Source organism: Apteryx rowi, unplaced genomic scaffold, assembly GCF_003343035.1.
Source record: "Apteryx rowi isolate R43461 unplaced genomic scaffold, aptRow1 scaffold_53, whole genome shotgun sequence".
Lineage (NCBI taxonomy): Eukaryota > Metazoa > Chordata > Aves > Apterygiformes > Apterygidae > Apteryx > Apteryx rowi.
In genome coordinates this window covers 31,907-53,106 of record NW_020450794.1, presented here as the reverse complement: position 1 = coordinate 53,106, position 21,200 = coordinate 31,907, and the positions used below count along the sequence as shown (strand labels likewise).

General features: G+C 40.9%; 2 protein-coding genes across 6 annotated transcripts in view; one reads left to right on the top strand and one right to left on the bottom strand.

Annotated features, from left to right (window-relative positions):
• Positions 1 to 1,475: 1,475 nt before the first annotated feature.
• Positions 1,476 to 5,822, bottom strand: FBXO48 (F-box protein 48). Of its 2 annotated transcripts, none has more exons than XM_026080664.1 (3): positions 5,637 to 5,822; positions 4,521 to 4,855; positions 1,476 to 3,030 (listed from the first exon to the last, which is right to left on the bottom strand). In XM_026080664.1, exons 2-3 carry the CDS (start codon positions 4,824 to 4,826, stop codon positions 2,842 to 2,844), a joined length of 495 nt encoding a protein of 164 aa, XP_025936449.1. In that variant the 5' UTR covers positions 4,827 to 4,855; positions 5,637 to 5,822; the 3' UTR covers positions 1,476 to 2,841. The 2 variants fall into 2 exon arrangements, with proteins under 2 accessions (XP_025936449.1, XP_025936450.1); XM_026080665.1 differs by having other exon boundaries at positions 1,485 to 3,003; positions 5,637 to 5,816.
• A 152-nt stretch (positions 5,823 to 5,974) lies between these two features.
• Positions 5,975 to 21,200, top strand: part of APLF (aprataxin and PNKP like factor) — a 39,139-nt gene continuing 23,913 nt past the window's right edge. Inside the window, exons 1-6 of one of the 4 annotated variants that reach the window (XM_026080661.1) lie at positions 5,975 to 6,079; positions 9,972 to 10,043; positions 10,634 to 10,687; positions 12,282 to 12,445; positions 13,915 to 14,002; positions 17,650 to 17,776. In XM_026080661.1, the coding sequence (XP_025936446.1) occupies positions 5,987 to 6,079; positions 9,972 to 10,043; positions 10,634 to 10,687; positions 12,282 to 12,445; positions 13,915 to 14,002; positions 17,650 to 17,776 (598 nt within the window). In that variant the 5' untranslated portion in view covers positions 5,975 to 5,986. Of the gene's footprint in view, positions 6,080 to 9,971; positions 10,044 to 10,633; positions 10,688 to 12,281; positions 12,446 to 13,851; positions 14,003 to 17,649; positions 17,777 to 21,200 lie in introns of those variants that run through there. The other 3 variants (XM_026080659.1, XM_026080660.1, XM_026080663.1) reach the window with 3 other exon arrangements.

Genomic DNA, 21,200 nt, shown 5'->3' with positions numbered 1-21,200 from the left:
GGTATGTTCTTCTTCCTGCTGGCACTTCAGCATTTTTCTTGCAGCTGGAAGGGGGAAGAGACAGGCCAAAACCAGCTGGTGGTGTAGAAAGTATTGCTATTTGGAAATGGGGAAGCTGCTGGGGTGTGATGAGGCTACTGGAAATCTGAATATCTTCAATGGGAAGAGAGCACCTTCAGCCTGTAGTAGAACTGAGAGACTGAGTAGGTGGTAACAAGGAAGGGGGAAAAAAATAGAAGACCAAAACTGATGAAGTGAAATCTCCAGAGGGAATTAAAACCCTTGAAGGAGGGGCTGAGATGAGGGGGATGCTTTATTTTCATGAGAACTTGTATTTAAATGTTTTTCTTTCAAAAAAATAGATTTTCATGAGAAATTTCCACCACTCCTACTTCAGGTTTAAAGATCTAGGCCTTGCCTAATTGCATAGCTGAGTGTTTAACCCCTAGTGTGATTAAAGATGGCCACCTGATCTGGACAGAGTTATAGAGGCATGACGGACGCTGTTAATCTGTAAGCTCATGGAAGAATGGGGAAAAGATACAGCTAAGTGTACACTGAAACAAGCCTGCATCAGGACTTTAGAAAAATAATTTTTCTATTTAAAAATTGTGTCCTGAGACACAACCTTACAGCTGACGCATAGGAAAGGAGGAAAAAGAGGTGATTAAACAGCTGAGAATTAAAAAGATTGGAGGTAATTGGAGGAGACTGGGTGAGGAGAAAGATGAGGGACTAGACTCATTGTGCACTTTCACTGTCTTATGTTTAATAAAATGGGCACTCCGGTGATGATCTTGGTAGTATTTTCCTCGTTAATTTATATGCAACTTTTTTTATCTTTGGCTCTCTTAAAGTTAGGCTATAAGATAATGTGAGCAGAGAGTGAAGGGAGCATCTTCAGTGGAAAAACTGTTGTATGTGGGTTTTGTGTGTGTGTTTTTTTGTTTGTTTTTTTAATTGGGGCTAACTGGATATTATTAGGTATTCTGCTCTAAAACTATAAAGGAAGCAGTGTTAGCAGTTCACTGAACTTCGTGCTACACCCGCTATACTTAGCAATGGTCTTTACTCTGAGTTACTCTTAGTCGCATTTGGGGGAAGGGTTAGAGCACAAGCTTTAGTGAACTATGAGTATTGCTTCCATTATGGTTAATGTAGTAGTCATCCCATGAGAACAGCATCATCTTTTTTTGGCTGTAAAGAGAGAGGTTATTCATCTTTAAAAGCTAGTGCAATGGGGTCCTGATCCTGGGACTAATACTTATAGATAAGGAATGTATTGCAATAGTATAAAAGAAATGCTATCCAATTATCGTATGTCATACAATGTTGTTGACAAGAAAGCTGTCTCAATTTATATCTACTTATGATGCAGAAAGCATACTGCTACTAATGAACAAATAAACCTCTATTTTAATGGAGAAAAATGTAGGAAGTTGAGGGAAATTGATAGGTTTTAGTAAAATCTGAATGCTCCAGGCCAGGAAGGATATCAAATAAAATGTTGCTCTTGAAAGCATTTTATTTCCAAACAGTTTCCAACTTCACTTGGCTGTTCTGTCTTTCCTTGCCTGTAGATATTGGCAGCTTGAAACAAACAGCCTGAGAGCCCAGCTGCTTACCAGGAGGAGAATGGTTTCACTAAATATTCAGCAATGGCTAAATAGCCGTGAGAGAATAAAAACACTTAAGTTGAATGTGAGTTTAAACTGCTGATATGTTTAAACACCACTACCACCAACCAAAAAAACCCTGCCGGAACTTAGCCAAGAATACCATAGTATGTATCTCCAGAGCAGAACTGCTCTACTGCTCCATCTAGTGCTGTTGGGCCCCATTAAAAGCAGAGGCTGAACTTCATTTTTAATTAAACCCTACATCCAATAGGGGCCTGATCTAGTGCCGTTGGAACTAATGTTCACAGTGGGACACTTCTGCTTGGACATTGCTAGAAAGTGTTTTGCCAAAGTCCACAGAAGCTAATTTGAAATCAGTTCATATTCACAGATTGGTGGCAGAGTTTTGCAGGCAATGAAATACATAAAGCAATAAGCTGTCTTCCCACCATTTTCCAGTTGCGGTTTCTCTTTAGTGCAAAGCGTATGTTGGGAAAGGTGGCATTCGAACTAAATTGTAACAATTGGTTTTCTAGTCCTTTTTTATGTTGACTAATGTGATAGGGATCTACCTTTTTAACTAGCAGCATTTTTTAAAAGTCAGTGTCAAAAATCAATGGCTATAAAGTAGGTCTGTGAGATGGGAGACCATAACATTAAAAAAAAGATTCTCTGAGTGTGTTTAAACCATACAAGACAACGCAGCTTTGTGTATTTTTGTAGTCAGGATATCTGAGTTATGTTTAATGTGTTTTAAAATTTTGTTTTATTCACAAAACTGGCGAAGTTGGGCTATTCCTGAGGTGGCTGTCTAGTCATCTCCCTCCCATGGACTTGTTCCTCCTCCACCCTTCTCTTGTAGACTCTCATTAATGTGCTGCTGAATTAATACATTTCAAGTCAAACAGTTTTTAAAAGTTGTCTTTTCAAAAAAGTGCAAATTGAAAGCACAATCCACATAAACATCTGTTTAACAATACAGATCATTAAATTTACAGTATAAAATTACAATACTGTATCTACTTTTATGTAGAATTTTACAAAAAGTCAATCTGATAAAGTGCAAGTAAAAAAAGTCATGTAAATATCTTTTCTCTGAGAGGCTTTCATCATATGTTTGCAAATACAACTAATTTAAAGGGCAAAATATTTACAGTTTGGCAGTCTTATGTGTGAGTTGTTGAGGCTGGTTCTTGCAGCTTAAGAACCTTATACTGGTTTCTCATCTCTCCAGTTCTGCTTCCAGAATTTCTCCCCAAGTGTCAACATCCATTGGATACATGCTTTTCTCTGGCAAGCTGCTGCGTGAATGAATGTTACTGTATTTCCCGCTCAGCCATTCTTGCTTCACTTTGCTTTTCCAATAGTTTCTCAGTAACGTGATCTGATGGAAAAACAGACAGCTAAAATCCTGAAAATAAATGGATTTAAGTTGCATTCAATACAAATGTCTTGCATTGGAAACTGGGAGAACTGAAGAGTAATGCCAGAGAAAGGATTTGGAATGTGGATATCTATATCCTAAGACCAGAAAGGTGTACCACTGACAAGAAGTAGCCCTTGGTCTATTTACATCTTTTTTGCTTAAGATAGGTTGAGAATCACTTCTTGCCTCAGTTCTTAGAGGGTGAAGATGATGGGGAAATGAAAACTCCAAACAGGAATTCACCCTCCTCCGTACTTTTAAAAAGAAGTGCCTTTTGCTTTTTCTTTCCATTGAGTTGGGGGGGGGGGGGTTCTTTTTTAAGGGCCTTTAACTCTTGTGTGTGCTTGTAATGCAGGCTGGTTGAATTCTTCTATTCAGCCAAACTCTTAGTGTAAGAATATGCTGACCTGGTGTATTTACTGCTTCTACTTCAAATCCCTCTTCAAAATAGAGAGCCAGTGCAGAGAGCTTTGGAAACTACTGTAAGAGAAGAGGAAAACCCTTACATTTGATAATGCTTTCAAATCCCAGAGGAGTGGTGCTGTCACTTGCTTTGGAGGAGGGCAACCACTCCCTGCTCAAGGCTTTGCCTCATACCAAAACACTTCTCCTGAAAGATGAAAGTCCAGAAGAAGTGTGTGAATTTTTTTGTTCTGTTTTTTGCTTCTCCCCCTCCTGCCCTGCCTTGAGATGCACCAACTAAAATGAGGTGGAGATCTTCCCCTTGCTAGTTCAGAGGAGGGTCTGAACCCATTTCTTTCCTGATCTACTTCAATTTGCAGGCTGGACTCAGTGATGGACCTTCCAGCATGTTCAGCTCCTCCTTGTTCAGAGCAGCTGTAACCGGGAACGTGTAGGGGGAGGGGGCAGGGGCAGAGTTCCAAACCATCTTCTCTCAGTTCTTGTAGCTCCTTCTGTTTCCTTTTCCCCACCCCAAATTCCTCCTCCTGGGTGCATGTGGCTCAATGTGTGCTGAGGTAAAGCTATCTAGAATGAACTCCAGAAACTCATCCTTCCCAAGCAGAAGTATTCCAATGAAATACTACTAGAGAACATTAACTAACTAGTGGGGGTATGTTGTTTTCTCTCTCCTGCCTCCATATTAGGACATGAATTTTCTTCCATAATAGGGCTATTCAACCTTTCTGATGTGATGATAAGACCCCAGTTTTGAGGCTGTACAGGCCAGCTCGGCTGCTCTCCTGGGCTGGATGCCTTTGATAGCTTGAGGACTAAACAGAACTTGTTAGGCAGGCCAAATGTGGTTTTAGGTAGGCAACAGAACAGCCTTACACTTATTTCTTTGCATATTTAACCAGATTTCCGGTTGTCCAATATCTCTACTGAAGCACACTGATCATAGTGGTTCTCCAAACACTTGTCATTAATCTTGAATGGATTTTTTCTATATATTTCTATTATTAATCCCCCAAACTATTCAGTTGCCAACACTAAGTCATTCATGTTAAATTTACCTTCCATGAATATCCATTTCGTCGATCATAATCAATCTCTCGTTGACAGACAGCTCTTACAGTTAAACAGTGATTTCTCCACAAACAGTCATTATTCTCAATAGCGTGATTCCAGCTCTTGCACGTCATTGCTGCATTACACAGGCTCTGAATGTCAAGTTCACTGAAGATTTGAAAGCAGACTTCTGGAGGCAAAAGTTCTACAAAGTCATCTTGATTTTCTCTTTTTTTCTTGTCAGGAGGAGAAACTGTTGGTTCCTCATAAGAAGCAGATAATTGTTTGTTCCTCTTGGGTGTTTTCTGCATAATTTTGAGTTCTTGTTAAATCAGTAAGCCTGAATGAGGAAAGCATTGCAAAACAATTAATGAACATCCCATATTACAGCTGCCTAAATGGAGTTATCGGTATTGTTTTGGTGACATAATCAGTGTCATCAGCCAGTCATCAAAGGCTGCAAGTTTTACGCACCTAGTGGTTGCAAACAAAAACACAAGGAGTGAGTTGGTCCTTTTTGAGTATTTCGTGTTCTTTTAGCAATTGTTTGCCCTACTACAAACTTTCTCTTTTTTTTTTCTTTTGTTTTGTTTTGAAGGGCCTATCTCTTAATTTTCAAAGGCAGCCCTTGCTATTTGCAAAGGAGGAACAACCCCACGCCGTTCAGTTCGCCCGCAGCGAGGCGTGAGGCTGGCCTAGGGCCAGCGGCCGCGCAAACCTCTCTCGAAGGGCAGCCCCGGACTTGGATCCCCACGGTCGCGTACGTGCACGCGCTCCCCGGCGGAGGACCGCGGAAACGGCAGCGACCCCTTCCCCCCCCCCCCCCCCGCCTTCACCTCGGGCCGCTTATCGCTGCCCTTCTGGCGTCAGCACGGCCGCCGCGAGCGAGCCGGCGGGCAAGCGGCCAGCCAGATGCGAGGGAGACCTGTACGTGCTATATGTCAGCCCGGCTCCGCCGGCAGCCCCGAGCCACGCCGCCACGCTGGGCAGAGGGAGGAGGCTGGGCGCTGGCGGCAGGTACAGCTGACGGGGCCGCGTAACGGGAGCGGGCGCCCAGCACGCTGGGGCTAACGGCTGCCGGCTGGCCGTTGGGACCGTGCGCCCCCCGCCCCTCACCGTACCTGGCCGCGCGCCGCTGGTTTCCGTTTGTTTTTAAATGCCTCCGCCATGAGCGCCGCGTGCCGTTGATGTCCCAGGTCGGGCTTGGCTGTGCGCATGCGTCGCCGGGCGGCCGGAGCAAAACGGCGGCGGGTGGCGCGGGGCATGCTGGGACTCGTAGTCCGGCCTGGGGCGAAGGAGACGGCGGAGGGGAGCGGCGGCGGCGCCGGGGGACTACAGCTTCCGAGGAGGTGTGGCGGGGGGGGGGGCGGGGCTCGGGGGGATTTAAACGCCAACGGCGGTTGTGCCTGCCGGTTGGAAATGTGTATGTGTGCGGGGGGGAGGGGCGGGGCGGCGCGGGGCGGCGAGCGCCATGGCGGGGGTGCGGTTAGCGCCGGCGGACGGGGGCTGCGCCGTGGCCCTGCCGCCCGGGGAGACCGTGCTAGGAAGAGGCCCCCTGCTGGGAGTAAGTGCGGAGCAGCCGGGGGGGGGGGGGGGAGCGCGGGGCCGGGGCACCGAAACGCCACCGTGGCGTGGCGGGGGAAGGGGGCCGTCCCGGCGCCTGACCTGCTTTGCTCGGCCCTTCCTTGAGCCCGGCCCCTGCGGGGGCCTGGCGCTACGGAGCCTCCGGGCATCGGCGCCTCTCTGCGCCTCGGGGAAGGGGCGTGCAAGGGCGAGCAGGCTTGGGGGAACTTGCAATAACATAACAGCTGGCTTCTGGGAAACGCTCCTCCCTGGCTGCCAGGAAGCGGGGAAAGGGAAGGGCAGAAGAGCAGTGCGCGGAGGGTGTTGCTGCCCCCCGCGGCGAGGCTGGCTGCCTGCACCGAGCTGAGCAGCGCCTTTGGTGTACCCCAGCGACGGGGTTATTGCTCCTCTCAGACTTTTTCTCGTAGTTGCTGTCGATTTATGCGTCACAAGAAATTGCGGTTATTTTCAAAACAAGGAGGTGGAACTTTTTGCCTTTAAAAAGCTAGTATGTCAGCACTAGGTAAATGAGATCCTCCCTTGCTTACTTATGTGGTTATCTATTATCAAAGGGCCAAACTGAACTCCTCTTCCTATATTCTTTTAGCTATTCCATTTATTCTTATAGGAAAAAAAAATCATGCAACTCCTGACTAGTGTTGCAGGATGCTACTGATAGCTCTTCTTTTCATTGGTGTGCTACAAAGACTCCTAAGGTTAATAGCTAGGGTTTGGGACAGGAAAACCTACTGGTAGATCCAGTTATCCATCCCCTGAAGGGCTCTTCTATGGGGCATGAGAATGAGTTGGCAAGGAAGTCAGAGAGAAGGGATCGCTTTAAGCCTATTTATTACTAAGGAAGCAGTAATATGGGCAGTTGGATAATTTTTTCTCACACTTTATCTGGAAAGATGATGAAATGATAAAGTCAGTTATTCCTGCAGTCCTACTCAAATGTCTAGGGTCTTCTGGCAAGTAGGTATCCAGTAAATCTGTAGAATAAGGGTGGTGGGATGTGGCAGGTTCAGATAAAATGCTGTAAATATCCCAGGTGTCACACCAAAATACTAAAGTCAGTGAGATTCTGAGTTTGTGTGCTCTTGTCTAGTGCTGTCATATTGGTTTCTGCTTAGCTGATGTTTGAAAAACCTGATTTAGGTTATAACAAAGTGATTAAAAAGAAGAAAATTCCCCTTATTCCTTGTGTCTACTACACTGTTCTGATAATGTAAAAGTAAGGGTGTCTTTGCTTTTAGCCTTTCTTTACTTCTGCAATTATTGTCATGCCAGTGATGATATGGTCAATAATTGAGAGGGAATTTCTACTCTGTCAAATCTTTTTAATTAAAATCCTTTTATATCTGTTGCCGTTCATAGTTTTTTCCACACAGAAGTATAAAACTGACTTACTGTTTCACTGGTAATCATACATTTCTTTCGCTCCTGCTCCTTTGGAACATGACTGTGGTTAACTTCTGTATGCACTCTTACTGCGCCTTATGTCTTTGCCAAGCTACAAGAACAGTATCCTCACACGCTGTATTATACGAACTTATGAAATCTGTATATTTGTACTGGCACGCAAAAAGGAGCAGATGTTGCAGACTTTAATATGTAGCTTATGTTCTTCACTTTCTGCCTCCAGGCAGAAATGAAAGCCCTCTAGAGGAAGCAGGCATCCTCAGATGCAGATTCTGGATCTTGTGGGACAGTTTACCGTGTGGCAGAAGTACACTTCCTATTGCCACGCACATCAGCTATCCCTTTAAAACTGTATAATATCAATATAATGACAATATGGTATGTAATGACCATTTCTGGAGTGCGTTGACTCTTAGGTAGGAGTAGTGGGGGATTAGCCATTTGTCAAAATGTTCTGTTGTTTCCCCCAGACACTGATCTTGCTCTTGAAAATGCAAACATTAGCTGCTCTGTAGCAGATGTGCTCTGTTGGGAGCTCCTATTTGTCGCAACAGCAGAATGTTGGGGTACTTTTATTTCATTGACTCTGAAGCAGACTTCTTCCTGCCCTGGACAGAGGATTTTGATACTAATGGTGATGTTGACATCCCTTAGCATGTACCCTTGACGACTTAAAGCTTATACATCTAAGATTTATGTAAAATATTGGATCAAACGCTCTAAGAGCAGAAAATGCATAGGCAGTTGCAGTGTACCCATTTCTATGCTGCCTAATCTGTCAGTTCTGTAATAAAAACGATTCTCTCTTGAGATGGCAGTTTGCTTTTTGTAGTTTTCTTGATTATGTGAAAAAAAACTTTTTTTTTTTAAGCAAATCTGTGATAAAAGTACTGGTAGTGCTTTTGAGTCTGTAGTTTTAGGTGAGTATTGTAAGTGTAAGTTTTACGGAAGCAGAGAATAATAAACATGTAAACTGCAATTGAAATTGTAGTTCATTCTTCTCAGATTGGAAGAACCAAGAGATAAACTCTTATTCATAGCTAACACCTCAAAAAAAAAAAAACCCTTCTAAAATTATTTAACTTTAAAGATCAGGCTAAATTTTTAGGTGGCATAAATAAATACAGCTACAGGGAGTTCCATGTGGGTCTGTAGGATCTAAATGGTAAAATGATTTCTGTTTGTTGTGATCACTGTGGTAATGACTATAAAATTACAGAATACTAAGATGTTAACAGTTGAGCATAGATGCTTGTTTTGCCTTTATCCACTTGAATGGCTCTTTGCCTGTGGTTGAAAACTACTTGTTAGAAACTGTAGTCTGAGTAGCACTCTCCAGTTTTACAGACTCATTACATTTTTTTTTCTTTGGATTTTGGAGGTTGTTTTTTGAATTTGAATGATAATTTCTTTAGAAATGCCTTTGATTTTTGGCTTAAAGAAAAAAGAACTCTTCCAAACAGCCCCTTGGAACTGTTTCCTTCCTTTGTATGCCTTGCTGTAGATACAGAACAGTGTGATGTTATGTAGTAATTAAAAAAAAAAAAAACCTTTAGTAGTCTTGTATCCTTTTGTAGCGGTTCTGTTTTCTTGTTTGTGCGTATTAACTCAAAGCATCAAGTTAAAATTTAAATTCTGGAAAGTGCTGCTCTTCCAAAAGCATAACAAAATGTAAAGAAAATTATTAAGGTGTTTTAATAATGAGTTTAGAGGGGCACAAACTGGATCCATAGATACCTGCTCAATACTGCCTTGTCTTTGTACACTGACAGCTCTACTACAGGTGAAAGAGTGTGGAGGGAGCAAATACAGAACTGAAACCTCTTGAGAAGCACCTGAAAGGATCTGTTTGGGAAGTGGTGTGAGGCAGAGTTTGGCTTCTTGTGCTTCTCTTGATGATGAAGTGAAAGGTACTTTAAGCGTGTGCCTTCTGTGTAATGCAAAGAGCTGTGAAAGGGAGTACAATGACTCTTGAACAGAACAGTAATGACACTTCTTTTTCTTAATCCTTTGTGTTAGTGAATTGACTGGTGTAATGACAAAGTATTCAAGAAAAAATAAAGGCAGTTTTGGTATTCTGTTATGGTGAAAAATCAGTTCAAAGCTGGTGCATCTGAACTGAGACTCTTAAAACCAGCTTCAAGTACCTGAGTAAATGGTCTCACCTCAGAGCTGCAGACTTGTAGTCTTTTGGTGAGGATTTGCTAAGAACTGCTGGATTATGTATCTGATTATGAAAACTGTATCTTAACATGATTACTGAACTTCTAGTACAGAATCAAATTTTGGAAAGTTACTTTGATTTCATTACTATTTTAAAACAGTCTGGAGCAATATAATGCCTAAAACATATGTCCTGTTAAAATTGTGCACAATTACATCTGGTAACTTGGAAAATTTGATGTAAAAGGAATCTATATTGACTTTGAGGTAATATGGTTTTCACACCCGTTGTTGTATCTTCCTTCCAGATTACAGATAAGCGAGTATCCAGAAAACATGCCATATTGGAAGTGGAGGGTGGCCAGGTTCGCATCAAACCGGTAACTTAAATCTCATTTTGATTACGTCTATAAAGCCAGACTATAAATGCCATAATCACTTTCAGATATTCACGTGGTGTTATGCTTCATCTGAGAGTAGCATTCAGTTCTCCTTTGTTTGTTTCCGTAATCGTTTCTGTAATCGTCGTGTTACTGTGTCTCTTTTGTCTTCAGATAATATCTATTAACTTTTTCATGCATAACAGTGGGAGAGTTAAAGAAAAATAAAACATTGTGGAGGTTTTAATTATTACTTTGTTTGTTGTCCTGTTTACCCTTTTGAGGTGGGGATCTGTTCTCTACACTAAATTCCCCCCCCACTTCTCTTTCAAAAAAAAAACAAAACTGAATTTACAGCCTTTACTTTTCGAATAAAGAATATAGTCTGCTGTTTGCAAATAAATTCAGCTGTTGTTATAGAGGGGTGTTTTAAACTTAACCAGGTATTTGTTTTTTGGTTTGGGGTTGGTTTTTTTTTTTTTTTGATTTGAAATTTTGCTACAGTAACTGACTCTTCAAATCTTTATATAGTTGCAGTTGATTCAAATCTTACACTTAGGCCATACAAAAGTATTTATTTATGATTGTAGCTGTTTTCTGTTTATACAGATAAGTGTCTATTCAGTTCACCAGTACTGGAAGTGGTGAGTGGAGTTGCTTGGTCACCACAGGCCTGTCATTTTTGCTCTGACCTGTGGTTCTCAGATTTGGTTCTCACTTTTTCCTAAAACTTTGTGGTGTAGGAGCTGTATGCAAATGGGAGTTTGCATCCTACTTCTTTAACCCCCATGCTGTTAACCCTGTAAACCTGAGCTGTGATCCTCCTCTCTCAGGTCTGGAAACCTGCTAGGAGCTTAGTTACTTATATTCCAGGCAAATTTGATCCCAGATTCCCAGGCTTGGATGATGGCAAGTTGTACAGATCTGGCTGAGCACTTGCTGTTACTCTGTGCAATTTCAAGGTCAAACAAGTTAGCATTTCAGCTGCTTTTCTGTATCAAAGCAGTTCAGGTTCTCCTCTCGGCCAGAAAAAATATAGGCAAGTTTCTATTTCACTGAATGAGTAATAAGACTTTTCCAATGTGCTTAATTTATGTAATAGGAGTAATTGTAATTTTCTGAGTGACACTGTGAAACGTATAATAAATAAATTTTTGTGAATTGAGTACCTGATATATAAGAAAGTCTCTGTAATATTAGTATCTGAAAGATTAGAGTAGATGGTTTCTCATGCGTGCCTTTGTGGAAAATCAGTAAATCCTTTTTTTTTTCCTTTTTTTGGGGGGGAGGGGGGCTTTTTTGTTTGTTCTTTGGGTGGTGGCCTAAATGCGTTAATTACCCTTTACACTTTAAGGTGTCCTCTGTGTGAGAGCTATTGGACTACACTTGTTTACTGTAGCATCATTCGGCCTGGAAGGTATTTGGTAGTTCATTTGGTCCAATCCGCTGCCTAGAGCAGGGTCACACTGAATTCACAGCAGGGTCCTTAGGGCTTTGTACAGCCTGGTCTTGGAAGTTATCAAGGATGGAGATTCCACGGCCTCTCTGGTCGACTTGTCCTAGCGCTTACTTACCCTCATCATGCAAATTTTGTTCTTTTTATCTAGCCAGAACGTCCTGTTTCTATTTGTGAGTACTGCCTCTTGTTCTCCTGCCATACTCCTCAGCAAAGAACCTGCTTCTGTCTTCTCGATAACCTCCTTGTAGGTACTGGAAGACCGCTATTAGGACCCCCTCAGCCTTCTCTCTCCAGGCTGAACAAGCCCAGTTCTCTCATTTGCTTCTCACAGAGCATGTTCTCCAGCTCCCAGCTATCTCAGTGGCTTTCTGCTAGGCTTGCTCGGGCTTATGAAATGCAGGCCTAATTGGAGTTAGAGAAATTCTGAACTTTGTAATGCATTGTAACAGCTGCACAGAAGTAATGGTGAAAACACCTTTAGTTTAATTTTGCTGATTTTTTTTTTTGAGGTTCAGTTTAGATTTAAACACATTTTTAGGAACTGATTATAGGTATTTAAAATTTTAGCATAGCTGTTTGAATTAGTTATTGTCATCTAGTACATCTGTCTACTTTTGTCTTTAACGTTTCAAGGTTGCACCATTGCTGTAGTTATTACTGTGGCATAACTGCTTTGCTGTGTATGGCAGAAAGGGGGAGGGAGACTTAGCTAAACATACAGTGTATATAAATACATTGCTTATATAAAAATTATTCCAGCTGTTCTTTCTGTCTTACAGATTCATGTAAATCCGTGCTTTTATCAGTCTGCTGAGAATGGCTGTCTTCTACCACTGGAGGCACATGAATGGCACTCGTTGAAATTTGGTGATAGCTTTTCCCTGTTGGTGGACAAATACATTTTCAAGGTCCTTTCTGCTCATCCTGTGGAGAGCACAGTAAGGTATCAATACTTGTGAGGAAACAATGCTATTTTCACTATTGACTTGTTCCACCTTTTTTGAGGTGTAGTAAGTCTTGAATAGAAATAAATCAATGTGTCTGCTCACCATTAAGTAGTATCATGCTTAGTTAAGGTTTGAATGGTGATGCCCAGAAAGTGTGAAGTGTGGGATATGTGTATGACAAGTGGTCTCGGTTCTGGAGATGTGGTGATCAGGATTTGTTTACAGTGTCCCTCCGTTCGCCTATCGGCTTAAATGTTAATGTATTAGTGTAGCACTCTGTTCTCGGAAAACCTGGTAACTTCACATGAAAACATTCAATAGTGAAAACAGTAGTGCTTGATATTATTTTAAATTAAATTAGGTTACTTTTACTGGTAGTAACTATATTTCTACTCATCTAGTATTATGTTTTATTTGTGTAATTATGATAGTCCTCGTTTTCTGTCATGTCAGTTTCAAATGATATTAATTGCCTTCCTGGAGGAAGGAAGAACTAACTCATAAGTACCCCTGCCAAAGGCAAGTGACTCGCATGGTCACCTACATATCCACATTATGCGATTCATTGTGTGATTCTGCAATAACTGAAAGTGCTATATTCCTTGACATTTCACTGTGGTGTTTACTTTTTGTGGATACTAAATAGTTTCTAACACTTGGAGAGAAAAGAGAAATAGCACTAGAAGTAGAAGCCTCTTTCTTATTTTAAAATTTGTCAGATGTATTTGGTTTATATGCTCTGTCCACATTTTGACTTTTTTTTCAAAACAAGAATAGCTAAAGTCTTTTAATAAAGGAGACGTTTAATTTTAGGGTAAAATAGTTTGTTGTATGCTAATCTATGATAAATGTCTTAAATGCAGTGTGAAAATTATGTCAAAGATGAATGCGAGTGATTAGGTCTAGTGAGTCAAGTACCTTTTTTGAATTAAAAGGTCAAAGTGAGAAGAATGTGCCTATGATTTGCATATACATTTCTGTGCTATTTCATATATGTGTGTATAAAAATTTTATTTAGGAGGGATTAGTATTATAAAAAACTGAAAAACTAGTCTCCAGTAAAGCAAATTCTAAGCTGTAATTTCAACTTTCCTCAAAGTTTTGTCATGGCAGTGACTATTATAACTTATGTACTTAAAAACAAAGAAACAAAAAACAATAAAACACACCACATTGGGTGTCAGCAATGATTGGAAAAATTTTTGGTTCAAAATCCTCTCAACTGAAGATAGAAAGGAAGGTGGTATGTTTATTTCTTCTTCAGGTTTATTTAATAGTACAGTGCATTCAATTTAGAAGTATATTAATGGCAAAAGTTCAGATGTACTTTTATGCTTGAGTAAAAATACATGTTTATATTCATGATGTGTTTGAGTAGATAAAAACTCTTTTGCTTTGTCAGAAAAAGTCAGGAGACTAATGCAGAAGAAACACCAAGCGTTCACCCTATTAAAATGTCTTGTAGTACATCTTTAATAGAACCAGCGTGTTCCAGTTCTGAGATACAGGGAACCACAAAAATAAGAAAAAATGAGGCTACTTCCAGACATTTGGTGAGTGCTTAATCATTTCATTAAATATTAATATTTGTAAGTATGGGTTGAAAGTTAAGTAAAGGTATTGTATTTTCTAAATCTTTCTTTTTTTTCCTGAGAAGTAAGCTCTGACAAAGCTGTTTGCTCAAAATACCATTTTTTTTAATTCATTTGGATTGTATTTTATATGTGTGTTTATATGTATGTTATACTTATGTTTATAATTATAGTTACTTGTTCTCTGGAATATGTGAAAATTGAGTTTTGCACTACAAAACAACATCAAATTCTGGTCTCTGATGTGTATCAGGAGCTACCCCACAAATATCATGACTGTTCTTTCAGCCAGCCTAAACACCTCTGAAATTTCTGTTTGGAAATATTGCAGCTAGACTGCAGATGTCTTGTGCTGGCTTTAAGTAATATCTGTTTGTATTGTACTGGCAACCTGTTTCTTTTAAATAGTAGAGCTGTGATAGAGTTGTGTTGTCAAGACCCATCAGAACACAGATAAATGATCCTCTTGTTTTTCCCTGGCAGTCAGCATCCTGTCCAGCCAAACAAAGTTTTCAAAGCAAGTGGTTTTTGTTCTCTTACTCTTGCTGAGTAAATAACCATTTTTCAGGCAGTCTGATAACTCGTATTTGGAGCCAGTGGGATTTTTCTTTAATCTTCTGTTGTGTTTCCATCAATGTAGTGCTAGAAGGGACATGCCGGACAGCATGATTTGGCTGTAGATAATGACTACAGGCATATCTCCTTTTATTGCGCTTCTCAGATATTGTGTTTTTTACAAATTGAAGTTTGTGGCAATGCTGCATCGAGCGAGTCTGTTGGCGCCATTTTTCCAACAGCATGTGCTCACTTCATGTCTCTGTGTCACATTTTGGTAATTCTTGCAATATTTCAGACTTTTTCATTATTATTATATCTGTTACGGTGATCTGTGATCAGTGATCTTTGATGTTAATATTGTAATTGTTTTGGGGCGCCATGAACCACTCCCAAATAAGACGGCGAACTTCATTGATAAATGCTGTGTGTGTTCTGACTGCTCCACCGACCGGCCGCTCCCCTGTCTCTCTTCCTCTCCTCGGGCCTCCCAATTCCCTGAGACACAACAATAGTGAAATTAGGGCAATTAATAACCCTACAATGGCCTCTAAGTGTTCAAGTGAAAGGAAGAGTTGCACGTCTTTCACTTGAAATCAAAAGCTAGAAATGATGAAGCTTAGTGAGGAAGGCATGTCCAAAGCCAAGGGAGGCCGAAAGCGAGGCCTCTTGTGCCAAGCAGTTCGCCAAGTTGTGAATGCAAAGGAAAAGGTCTTGAAGGAAATTCAAAGTGCTACTCCAGTGAACACACAAATAAGAAAGCCAAACAGCCTTATTGCTGCCGATATGGAGAAAGTTTTAGTGGTCTGGATAGAAGATCAAACCAACCGTAACATTCCCTTAAGTCAAAGCCTAATCCAGAGCAAGGCCCTAACTCCCTTCAATTCTACGAAGGCTGAGAGAGGTAAGGAAGCTGCAGAAGAAAAGCTGGAAGCTAGCAGAGGTTGGTTCATGAGGTTTAAGGAAAGAAGCCATCTCCATAACATGAAAGTGCAAGGCGAAGCAGCAAGTGCTGACATAGAAGCTGCAGCAAGTTATCCAGAAGATCTAGCTGAGATAACTGATGAAGGTGGCTCCACTAAACAGATTTTTCAGTGTAGATGATCAGCCTTATTTTGGAAGAAGATGCCATCTAGGACTTTCACAGCTAGAGAGGAGAAGTCAATGCCTGGCTTCAAAGGACAGGCTGACTCTCTTGTTAGCAGCTAATGCAGCTGGTGACTTTAAGTTGAAGCCAATGCTCATTTACCATTCCGATAATCCTAGAGCCCTTAAGAGTTGTGCTAAATCTACTCTGCCTGTGCTCTGTAAATGGAACAACCAAGCCTGGATGACAGCACATCTGTTTACAACATGGTTTACTGAATATTTTAAGCCCACTCTTGAGACCTACTGCTCAGAAAAAAAGATTCCTTTCAAAATATTACTGCCCATTGACAATGCACCTGGTCACCCAGGAGCTCTGATGGAGATGTACAATGAGATTAATGTTGTTCTCATGCCTGCTAACAGAACATCCATTCTGCAGCAGATGGATCAAGGAGTAATTTCGACTTTAGAGTCTTATTATTTAAGAAATACATTCGTAAGGCTATAGCTGCCCTAGATAGTGATTTCTCTGATGGATCTGGGCAAAGTAAATTGAAAACCTTCTGGAAAGGAGTCACTGTTCTAGATGCCATTAAGAACATTTGTGATTCATGGGAGGAAGTCAAAATATCAACATTCACAGGAGTTTGGAAGAAGTTGATTCTAACCCTCATGAATGACTTTGAAGTAACTGCAGATGTGGTGGAAATAGCAAGAGAATTAGAGTTAGAAGTGGAGCCCGAAGGTGTGACTGAATTGCTGCAATCTCATGGTAAAACTTTAACGGATGAGGAGTTGCTGCTTATGGATGAGCAAAGAAAGTGTTTTCTCGAGATGGAATCTACTCCTGGGGAAGATGCTGTGAACACTGTTGAAATGACAACAAAGGATTTAGACTATTACATAAACTTAGTGGATAAAACAGCGGCAGGGTTTGAGAAGACTGACTCCAATTTTGAAAGAAATTCTATTGTAGGTAAAATGCTATCAAACAGCATTGCATGCTGCAGAGAAATCCTTTGTGAAAGGAAAAGTCAATTGATGCGGCAAACTTCTTTGCTGTCTTATTTTAAGAAATTGCCACAGCCACCCCAGCCTTCAGCAACTACCACCCTGATCAGCCAGCAGCCATCAACATCGAGGCAAGACCCTCCATCAGCAAAAAGATTACAACTTGCTGAAGGCTCAGATGATTAGCATTTCTTATCAATAAAGTATTTTTTAATTAAGGTATGTACATTGGGTTTTTTAGACATGCTATTGCACACTTAATAGACTACAGTATAATGTAAACATAACTTTTATATGCCCTGGGAAATGAAAAAATTCATGTGACTCGCTTTATTGCGATATTTGCTTTATTGCAGTGGTCTGGAACCAAACCCGCAATATCTCTGAGGTATGCCTGTAAATACAATAAGTGAAACGTGAGCCTTCACTGTAGCTGAGATCTTTACCACTTAGAAAATAGAGATTCAAACAGACAATATCACTCCCGGTAAATAAGCATGTACTAAACATGAGTTTGGTTTATTTAATTTATTTTTCCAGATTTAGATTTAGAATATGGTTTCTTAACAGAGGAATTGAAAGAATGCTGACAAGACTTCTCTGCTTTTTGACAAATAGGCATTTGTTCATGTTAAACTCACTATTTTGCTATCTCTGTATGTGCAAACTGTATAGCAAGATATTGGCAAAGCTGTTCTGTGAAAGTTTTAGTCTGTAGTCTCTTACATATTTATTCCAAAGGGCTAAGGAGTTCTCTGTTGAATGGAGACTTCTATAAATGTTCTTTTTCTGAGTGAGTAGGAACACTGAAAATTTTCAGGTAACTGGCACCGCCTTGAAAGTAGTACAGGCTGTGTTTGAAGGACATAACTGTGTGCAAACTTGTGTTCTAGTTTTTGTTTTTCCCTCTTTTATGACTGGAAAAAGATACCAAACAGTAAATGTCGTTTCAGGTGCCGCCTCCTGATGATCGTGAAAGCCAACAGTTAAAATCTATTCAAAGAAAGAGAGTGCTTCCATCTTGGATGCTGGAAGGAGACCTCTTGGTTCAGAGGCTTTCTGACACTGTAATGAAAGAAGGTAGGTTTGCAGTGCAGTACAGTTGCATACCAATATACGTTAATCTGCTTTGATCTCTGTTTCTTAAATTATGATTGTGGTGGTAGAAAGTATTAATTTATTACTTCTCTCTCCACATTTTGAGCCCGGCAGGTGACACAGACTGACTTCTGTTGTCTACTTTGTCATCAGTCATATGGGCATTATACAGTTCTTCCTGATCAGTTGGTTCTTCTTTCTGTTCTTTTTTTTTATGCCAGCTATTACTGTTTTTGGACTGCTGACCATCCGATGTTCTTGAGCCCTTTCCTATAAACTCTTCTGTTTTGCTTAGGATGTAAATTCTAGGCAGTTTCTGTACTTTAATTCCAAGCATCCTTCACATTTAAGTCACTGATGTACTGCCCCTTTTAAATTAGGTTCTCCCAATTTCACAAGTGTTAGAGGTGTTTGTGCAGAAGGGGTGTGTGTGTGTGTTTAAACTGTAACTGAATCATATTGGATCACTATTCCGAAGTGTTTTTTCTAGGAGCAGTTTTTTGCAGTATACATGTTTCTCACCAAAAGGAGACTAAAATAGTATTGCATTCCCTTCTGCCCTTCCCACGAAAGGAAATTGCTGAATATATGATAAACTTCTCCAATTCTGTATCAGCAGTAGCAGCAGTGGAATATTGTGCTTAGTCTGTGTCAGGGAGAGACAAGGATGCCATATTGGCACAACCCCAAGAATATTTTCTAGCATGTCCAGCTTTGGTCCTGGGAGCTTGTAACAGAATGTTACTACTGTTAGACATTCTTTGGCAGTCTTACTTATCACAAGATATTTTGGCTCTAATGAGTATTACTGGCGGAACAGGAGGACTAAAGAAATGGGAGGAGAGGGAGGGGGGAGGAGAGGGAGGGAGGGAGAGTGAGTGTGTTATTTTTTACCTTTGTGTCTCCTTAAGACAGTGCTCTCCACAGTACTTGTCATTCCGGTCATAACTACCATTTTCCTAAGGTTTTTATAGACCTGGTTTCTCTAGTGTCTTGCTAAGCTATTGGTACACAGAGAGATTTGTTTCTGATCCTACCTCATTTCTTAGGCAGGTCGTGTGGAGTTAATTCACTAACTATGTAACTGTATACTCAGCAATTGTTCTTAATTCTAGTAGGACTGACTAAGAATGTGAAAAGAAGGTTATTTTGCTCCTGTTATTCTTTATCTCCTTACTTTTTTATCTCTTATTCTATTCTAAACTAAATGTGGTACATATGTCTTCTAACCTTCCCCCTTTCTTCTCTCCCCTTTCCCTTTCTTGGCTTTTTTTCCCCTTATGTTAGAGCAGTTGTAAGACATTAGCCATAACTTTTATCTGAGCCTTGGTTGTCTTACCCAGGCAAATAGAGTTATCTCTTACCCTTTTTTTGGAAAAATCAGTGTCATTTGTCACAAAATGAAGAATAGTTCCCATTTCAACCCTTTCCTTCCATCAGCCTGGGCTATAGGTTGCAAAAGAATCTCATTTTATTGATGATTTCTTGTTCCTGAAAGGAAGACATGACCACCAAAGTAGGATTAAGGATCAGGCAGAAGCCTTATGCTTGCGGTATTGTTACATATAGCTATAATTTGTGTCCCTGCACAGATGTAGGGTGTATTCCACGACTGGGAATACCAAAATCTCTTCAAGATCATGTTGAGTAGAGAACAAGGAGACTTAATTCTGGCAGTAAAAGGAATCCTCTCTGAAAGCTTCGGGTCCACAGCTGAGGTGGTAATATTTTCTGCCAGCTGCTGATATGCTCCACTGTCACATTCTCTAAGCTATGACAAGTTACAAAGACTGATTCATTCTTTTACTCACTTCATAGCGTTGGAAGATATCTCCTTCAGTCCTAGCTGATCTGGTTTCTGGAGGAAAGATCCCTTATTGATGTAGACATTAACCTTGTATGACTTTCTTACCTTCTGTGTTTTATTATGGATCGAAGGATGGCAGTCCTTGGTTCTGCTCTGCAGTCTTCAATATAAACAGTGAAGTCATGGGAGAGTTGAGACAGAGCTAGACTCTTGCTTCCAGACCTCTTCCCATTAATCTTCCCTCATAGGAAGAGGGAGGAAGAACAGAGGTGCTGTGGAGTGATTCACCTGTCATCCTAGTCTTGGGGCAAGTCATACCCGAGGCAAGTCCATCAGCTGGTAGTATTTTTCTGATTAAAGTAAGAAAAAAAATTGAAGCAACTCAGCATCTTTGATTGTTTCTCCACTGTTGCAGTCCATTGTAACAGTAACCTATACTGTTTTGCTGGTTGCAAATGGAATAAACTGAGGAGACTCTCTCACTTGATAATGAAAGACAATTTTAAATGAAATCTTCCTTCCACCCCCCCCCCCCCCCCCCCCCCCCCCCCCCCCCCCCCCCCCCTTTAGCCATCTACTTCATCTGGTAGGACAAAAGCCTCTAGATTTGTCTTTCGGGATAATGTTACTTGCTAGATACTTCCTGCAAGTGCTAACAAACTGATGCTGTCTTCATTTTTCTTATTGTACTTGTGATGATTCATGCACTGGTTTTATTGGCATAGCTGATAAGCTCCTGAAGCATGGTTGAGAGATTAATAGCTTAATGCATCTGTTATAGTACAAAGTCAGTCTAAAGTTGCCTGTTTGAGCAGTGAAAGGCTGTCAGCGTCACTGGAGATGTACTTGACTGGAGCTAGGTTGCTGTTCAGCTGCTGCCATGCTGACCAGTACTGGATCTGTTTCTTTATAGGTAGTGGTCTGTCTGCAACTGGTGCTTCACTGTGCTTTACAGTGTTGTACAATGCCTGTTGCTATGGTCTTTGTATCAGCGCTGCTCTTAGGAACTAATATTAATAGCGGTCTGTGGTGAGGTGTAAGATGGTTAGGTGCGAAGTGGTGAATTTCCTTCACTGTCAGTCCGTGTATATGAACTGACCATTGTGGCTGGTGTGTGTATGTGTGCATGTTTGCCCCTCTGTGTCCAACAGCTATTCCGTGAAACCTCCATTTCTATCTGCTACGTCTACTGAGATGCAGTCATGGAAAACTTTGGCTCTTAAAGCCTGAGCAGGCCCACAGAAGCCTCTGTAGTGTCCGAGCAATTCCTTATTAACTCCTGAAACAAATGTAGGGGTCTGGATGGTATTAACCTGGGCCACCTGGCTTAGAACACCTCTATCATATACCATTGGCTGTCCTGCCTACCCCTTTTCCCAAAAGCTAATTTTCAGAAAATTGTAAGAAACAAGAAAAACTGTTCTTTTTTTTCCCTTTCCAAATGTAGAATGTTCCCTGCCAGCATTTCCCCTCAGCTGCATATACCTGAGAACTGGTACTAGCCATGCTGAGCCCTACACTAGTGTTAGTGTTAGATATTCTCCCTCCCCCCCCGCCCCTTTCAGCATTAAATTATAATGTTTCTCAAAGACTGATAAA

What these genes read in the sequence shown, in the direction of transcription:
- FBXO48 (XM_026080664.1), bottom strand. Translation starts at nt 4,826, where the DNA reads ATGCAGAAAACACCCAAGAGGAACAAACAATTATCTGCTTCTTATGAG. An exon ending in GAAATGGATATTCATGGAAG is followed by an intron (nt 3,031 to 4,520) that starts GTAAATTTAACA and finishes ATTTATTTTCAG; the next exon opens with GATTTTAGCTGTCTGTTTTT.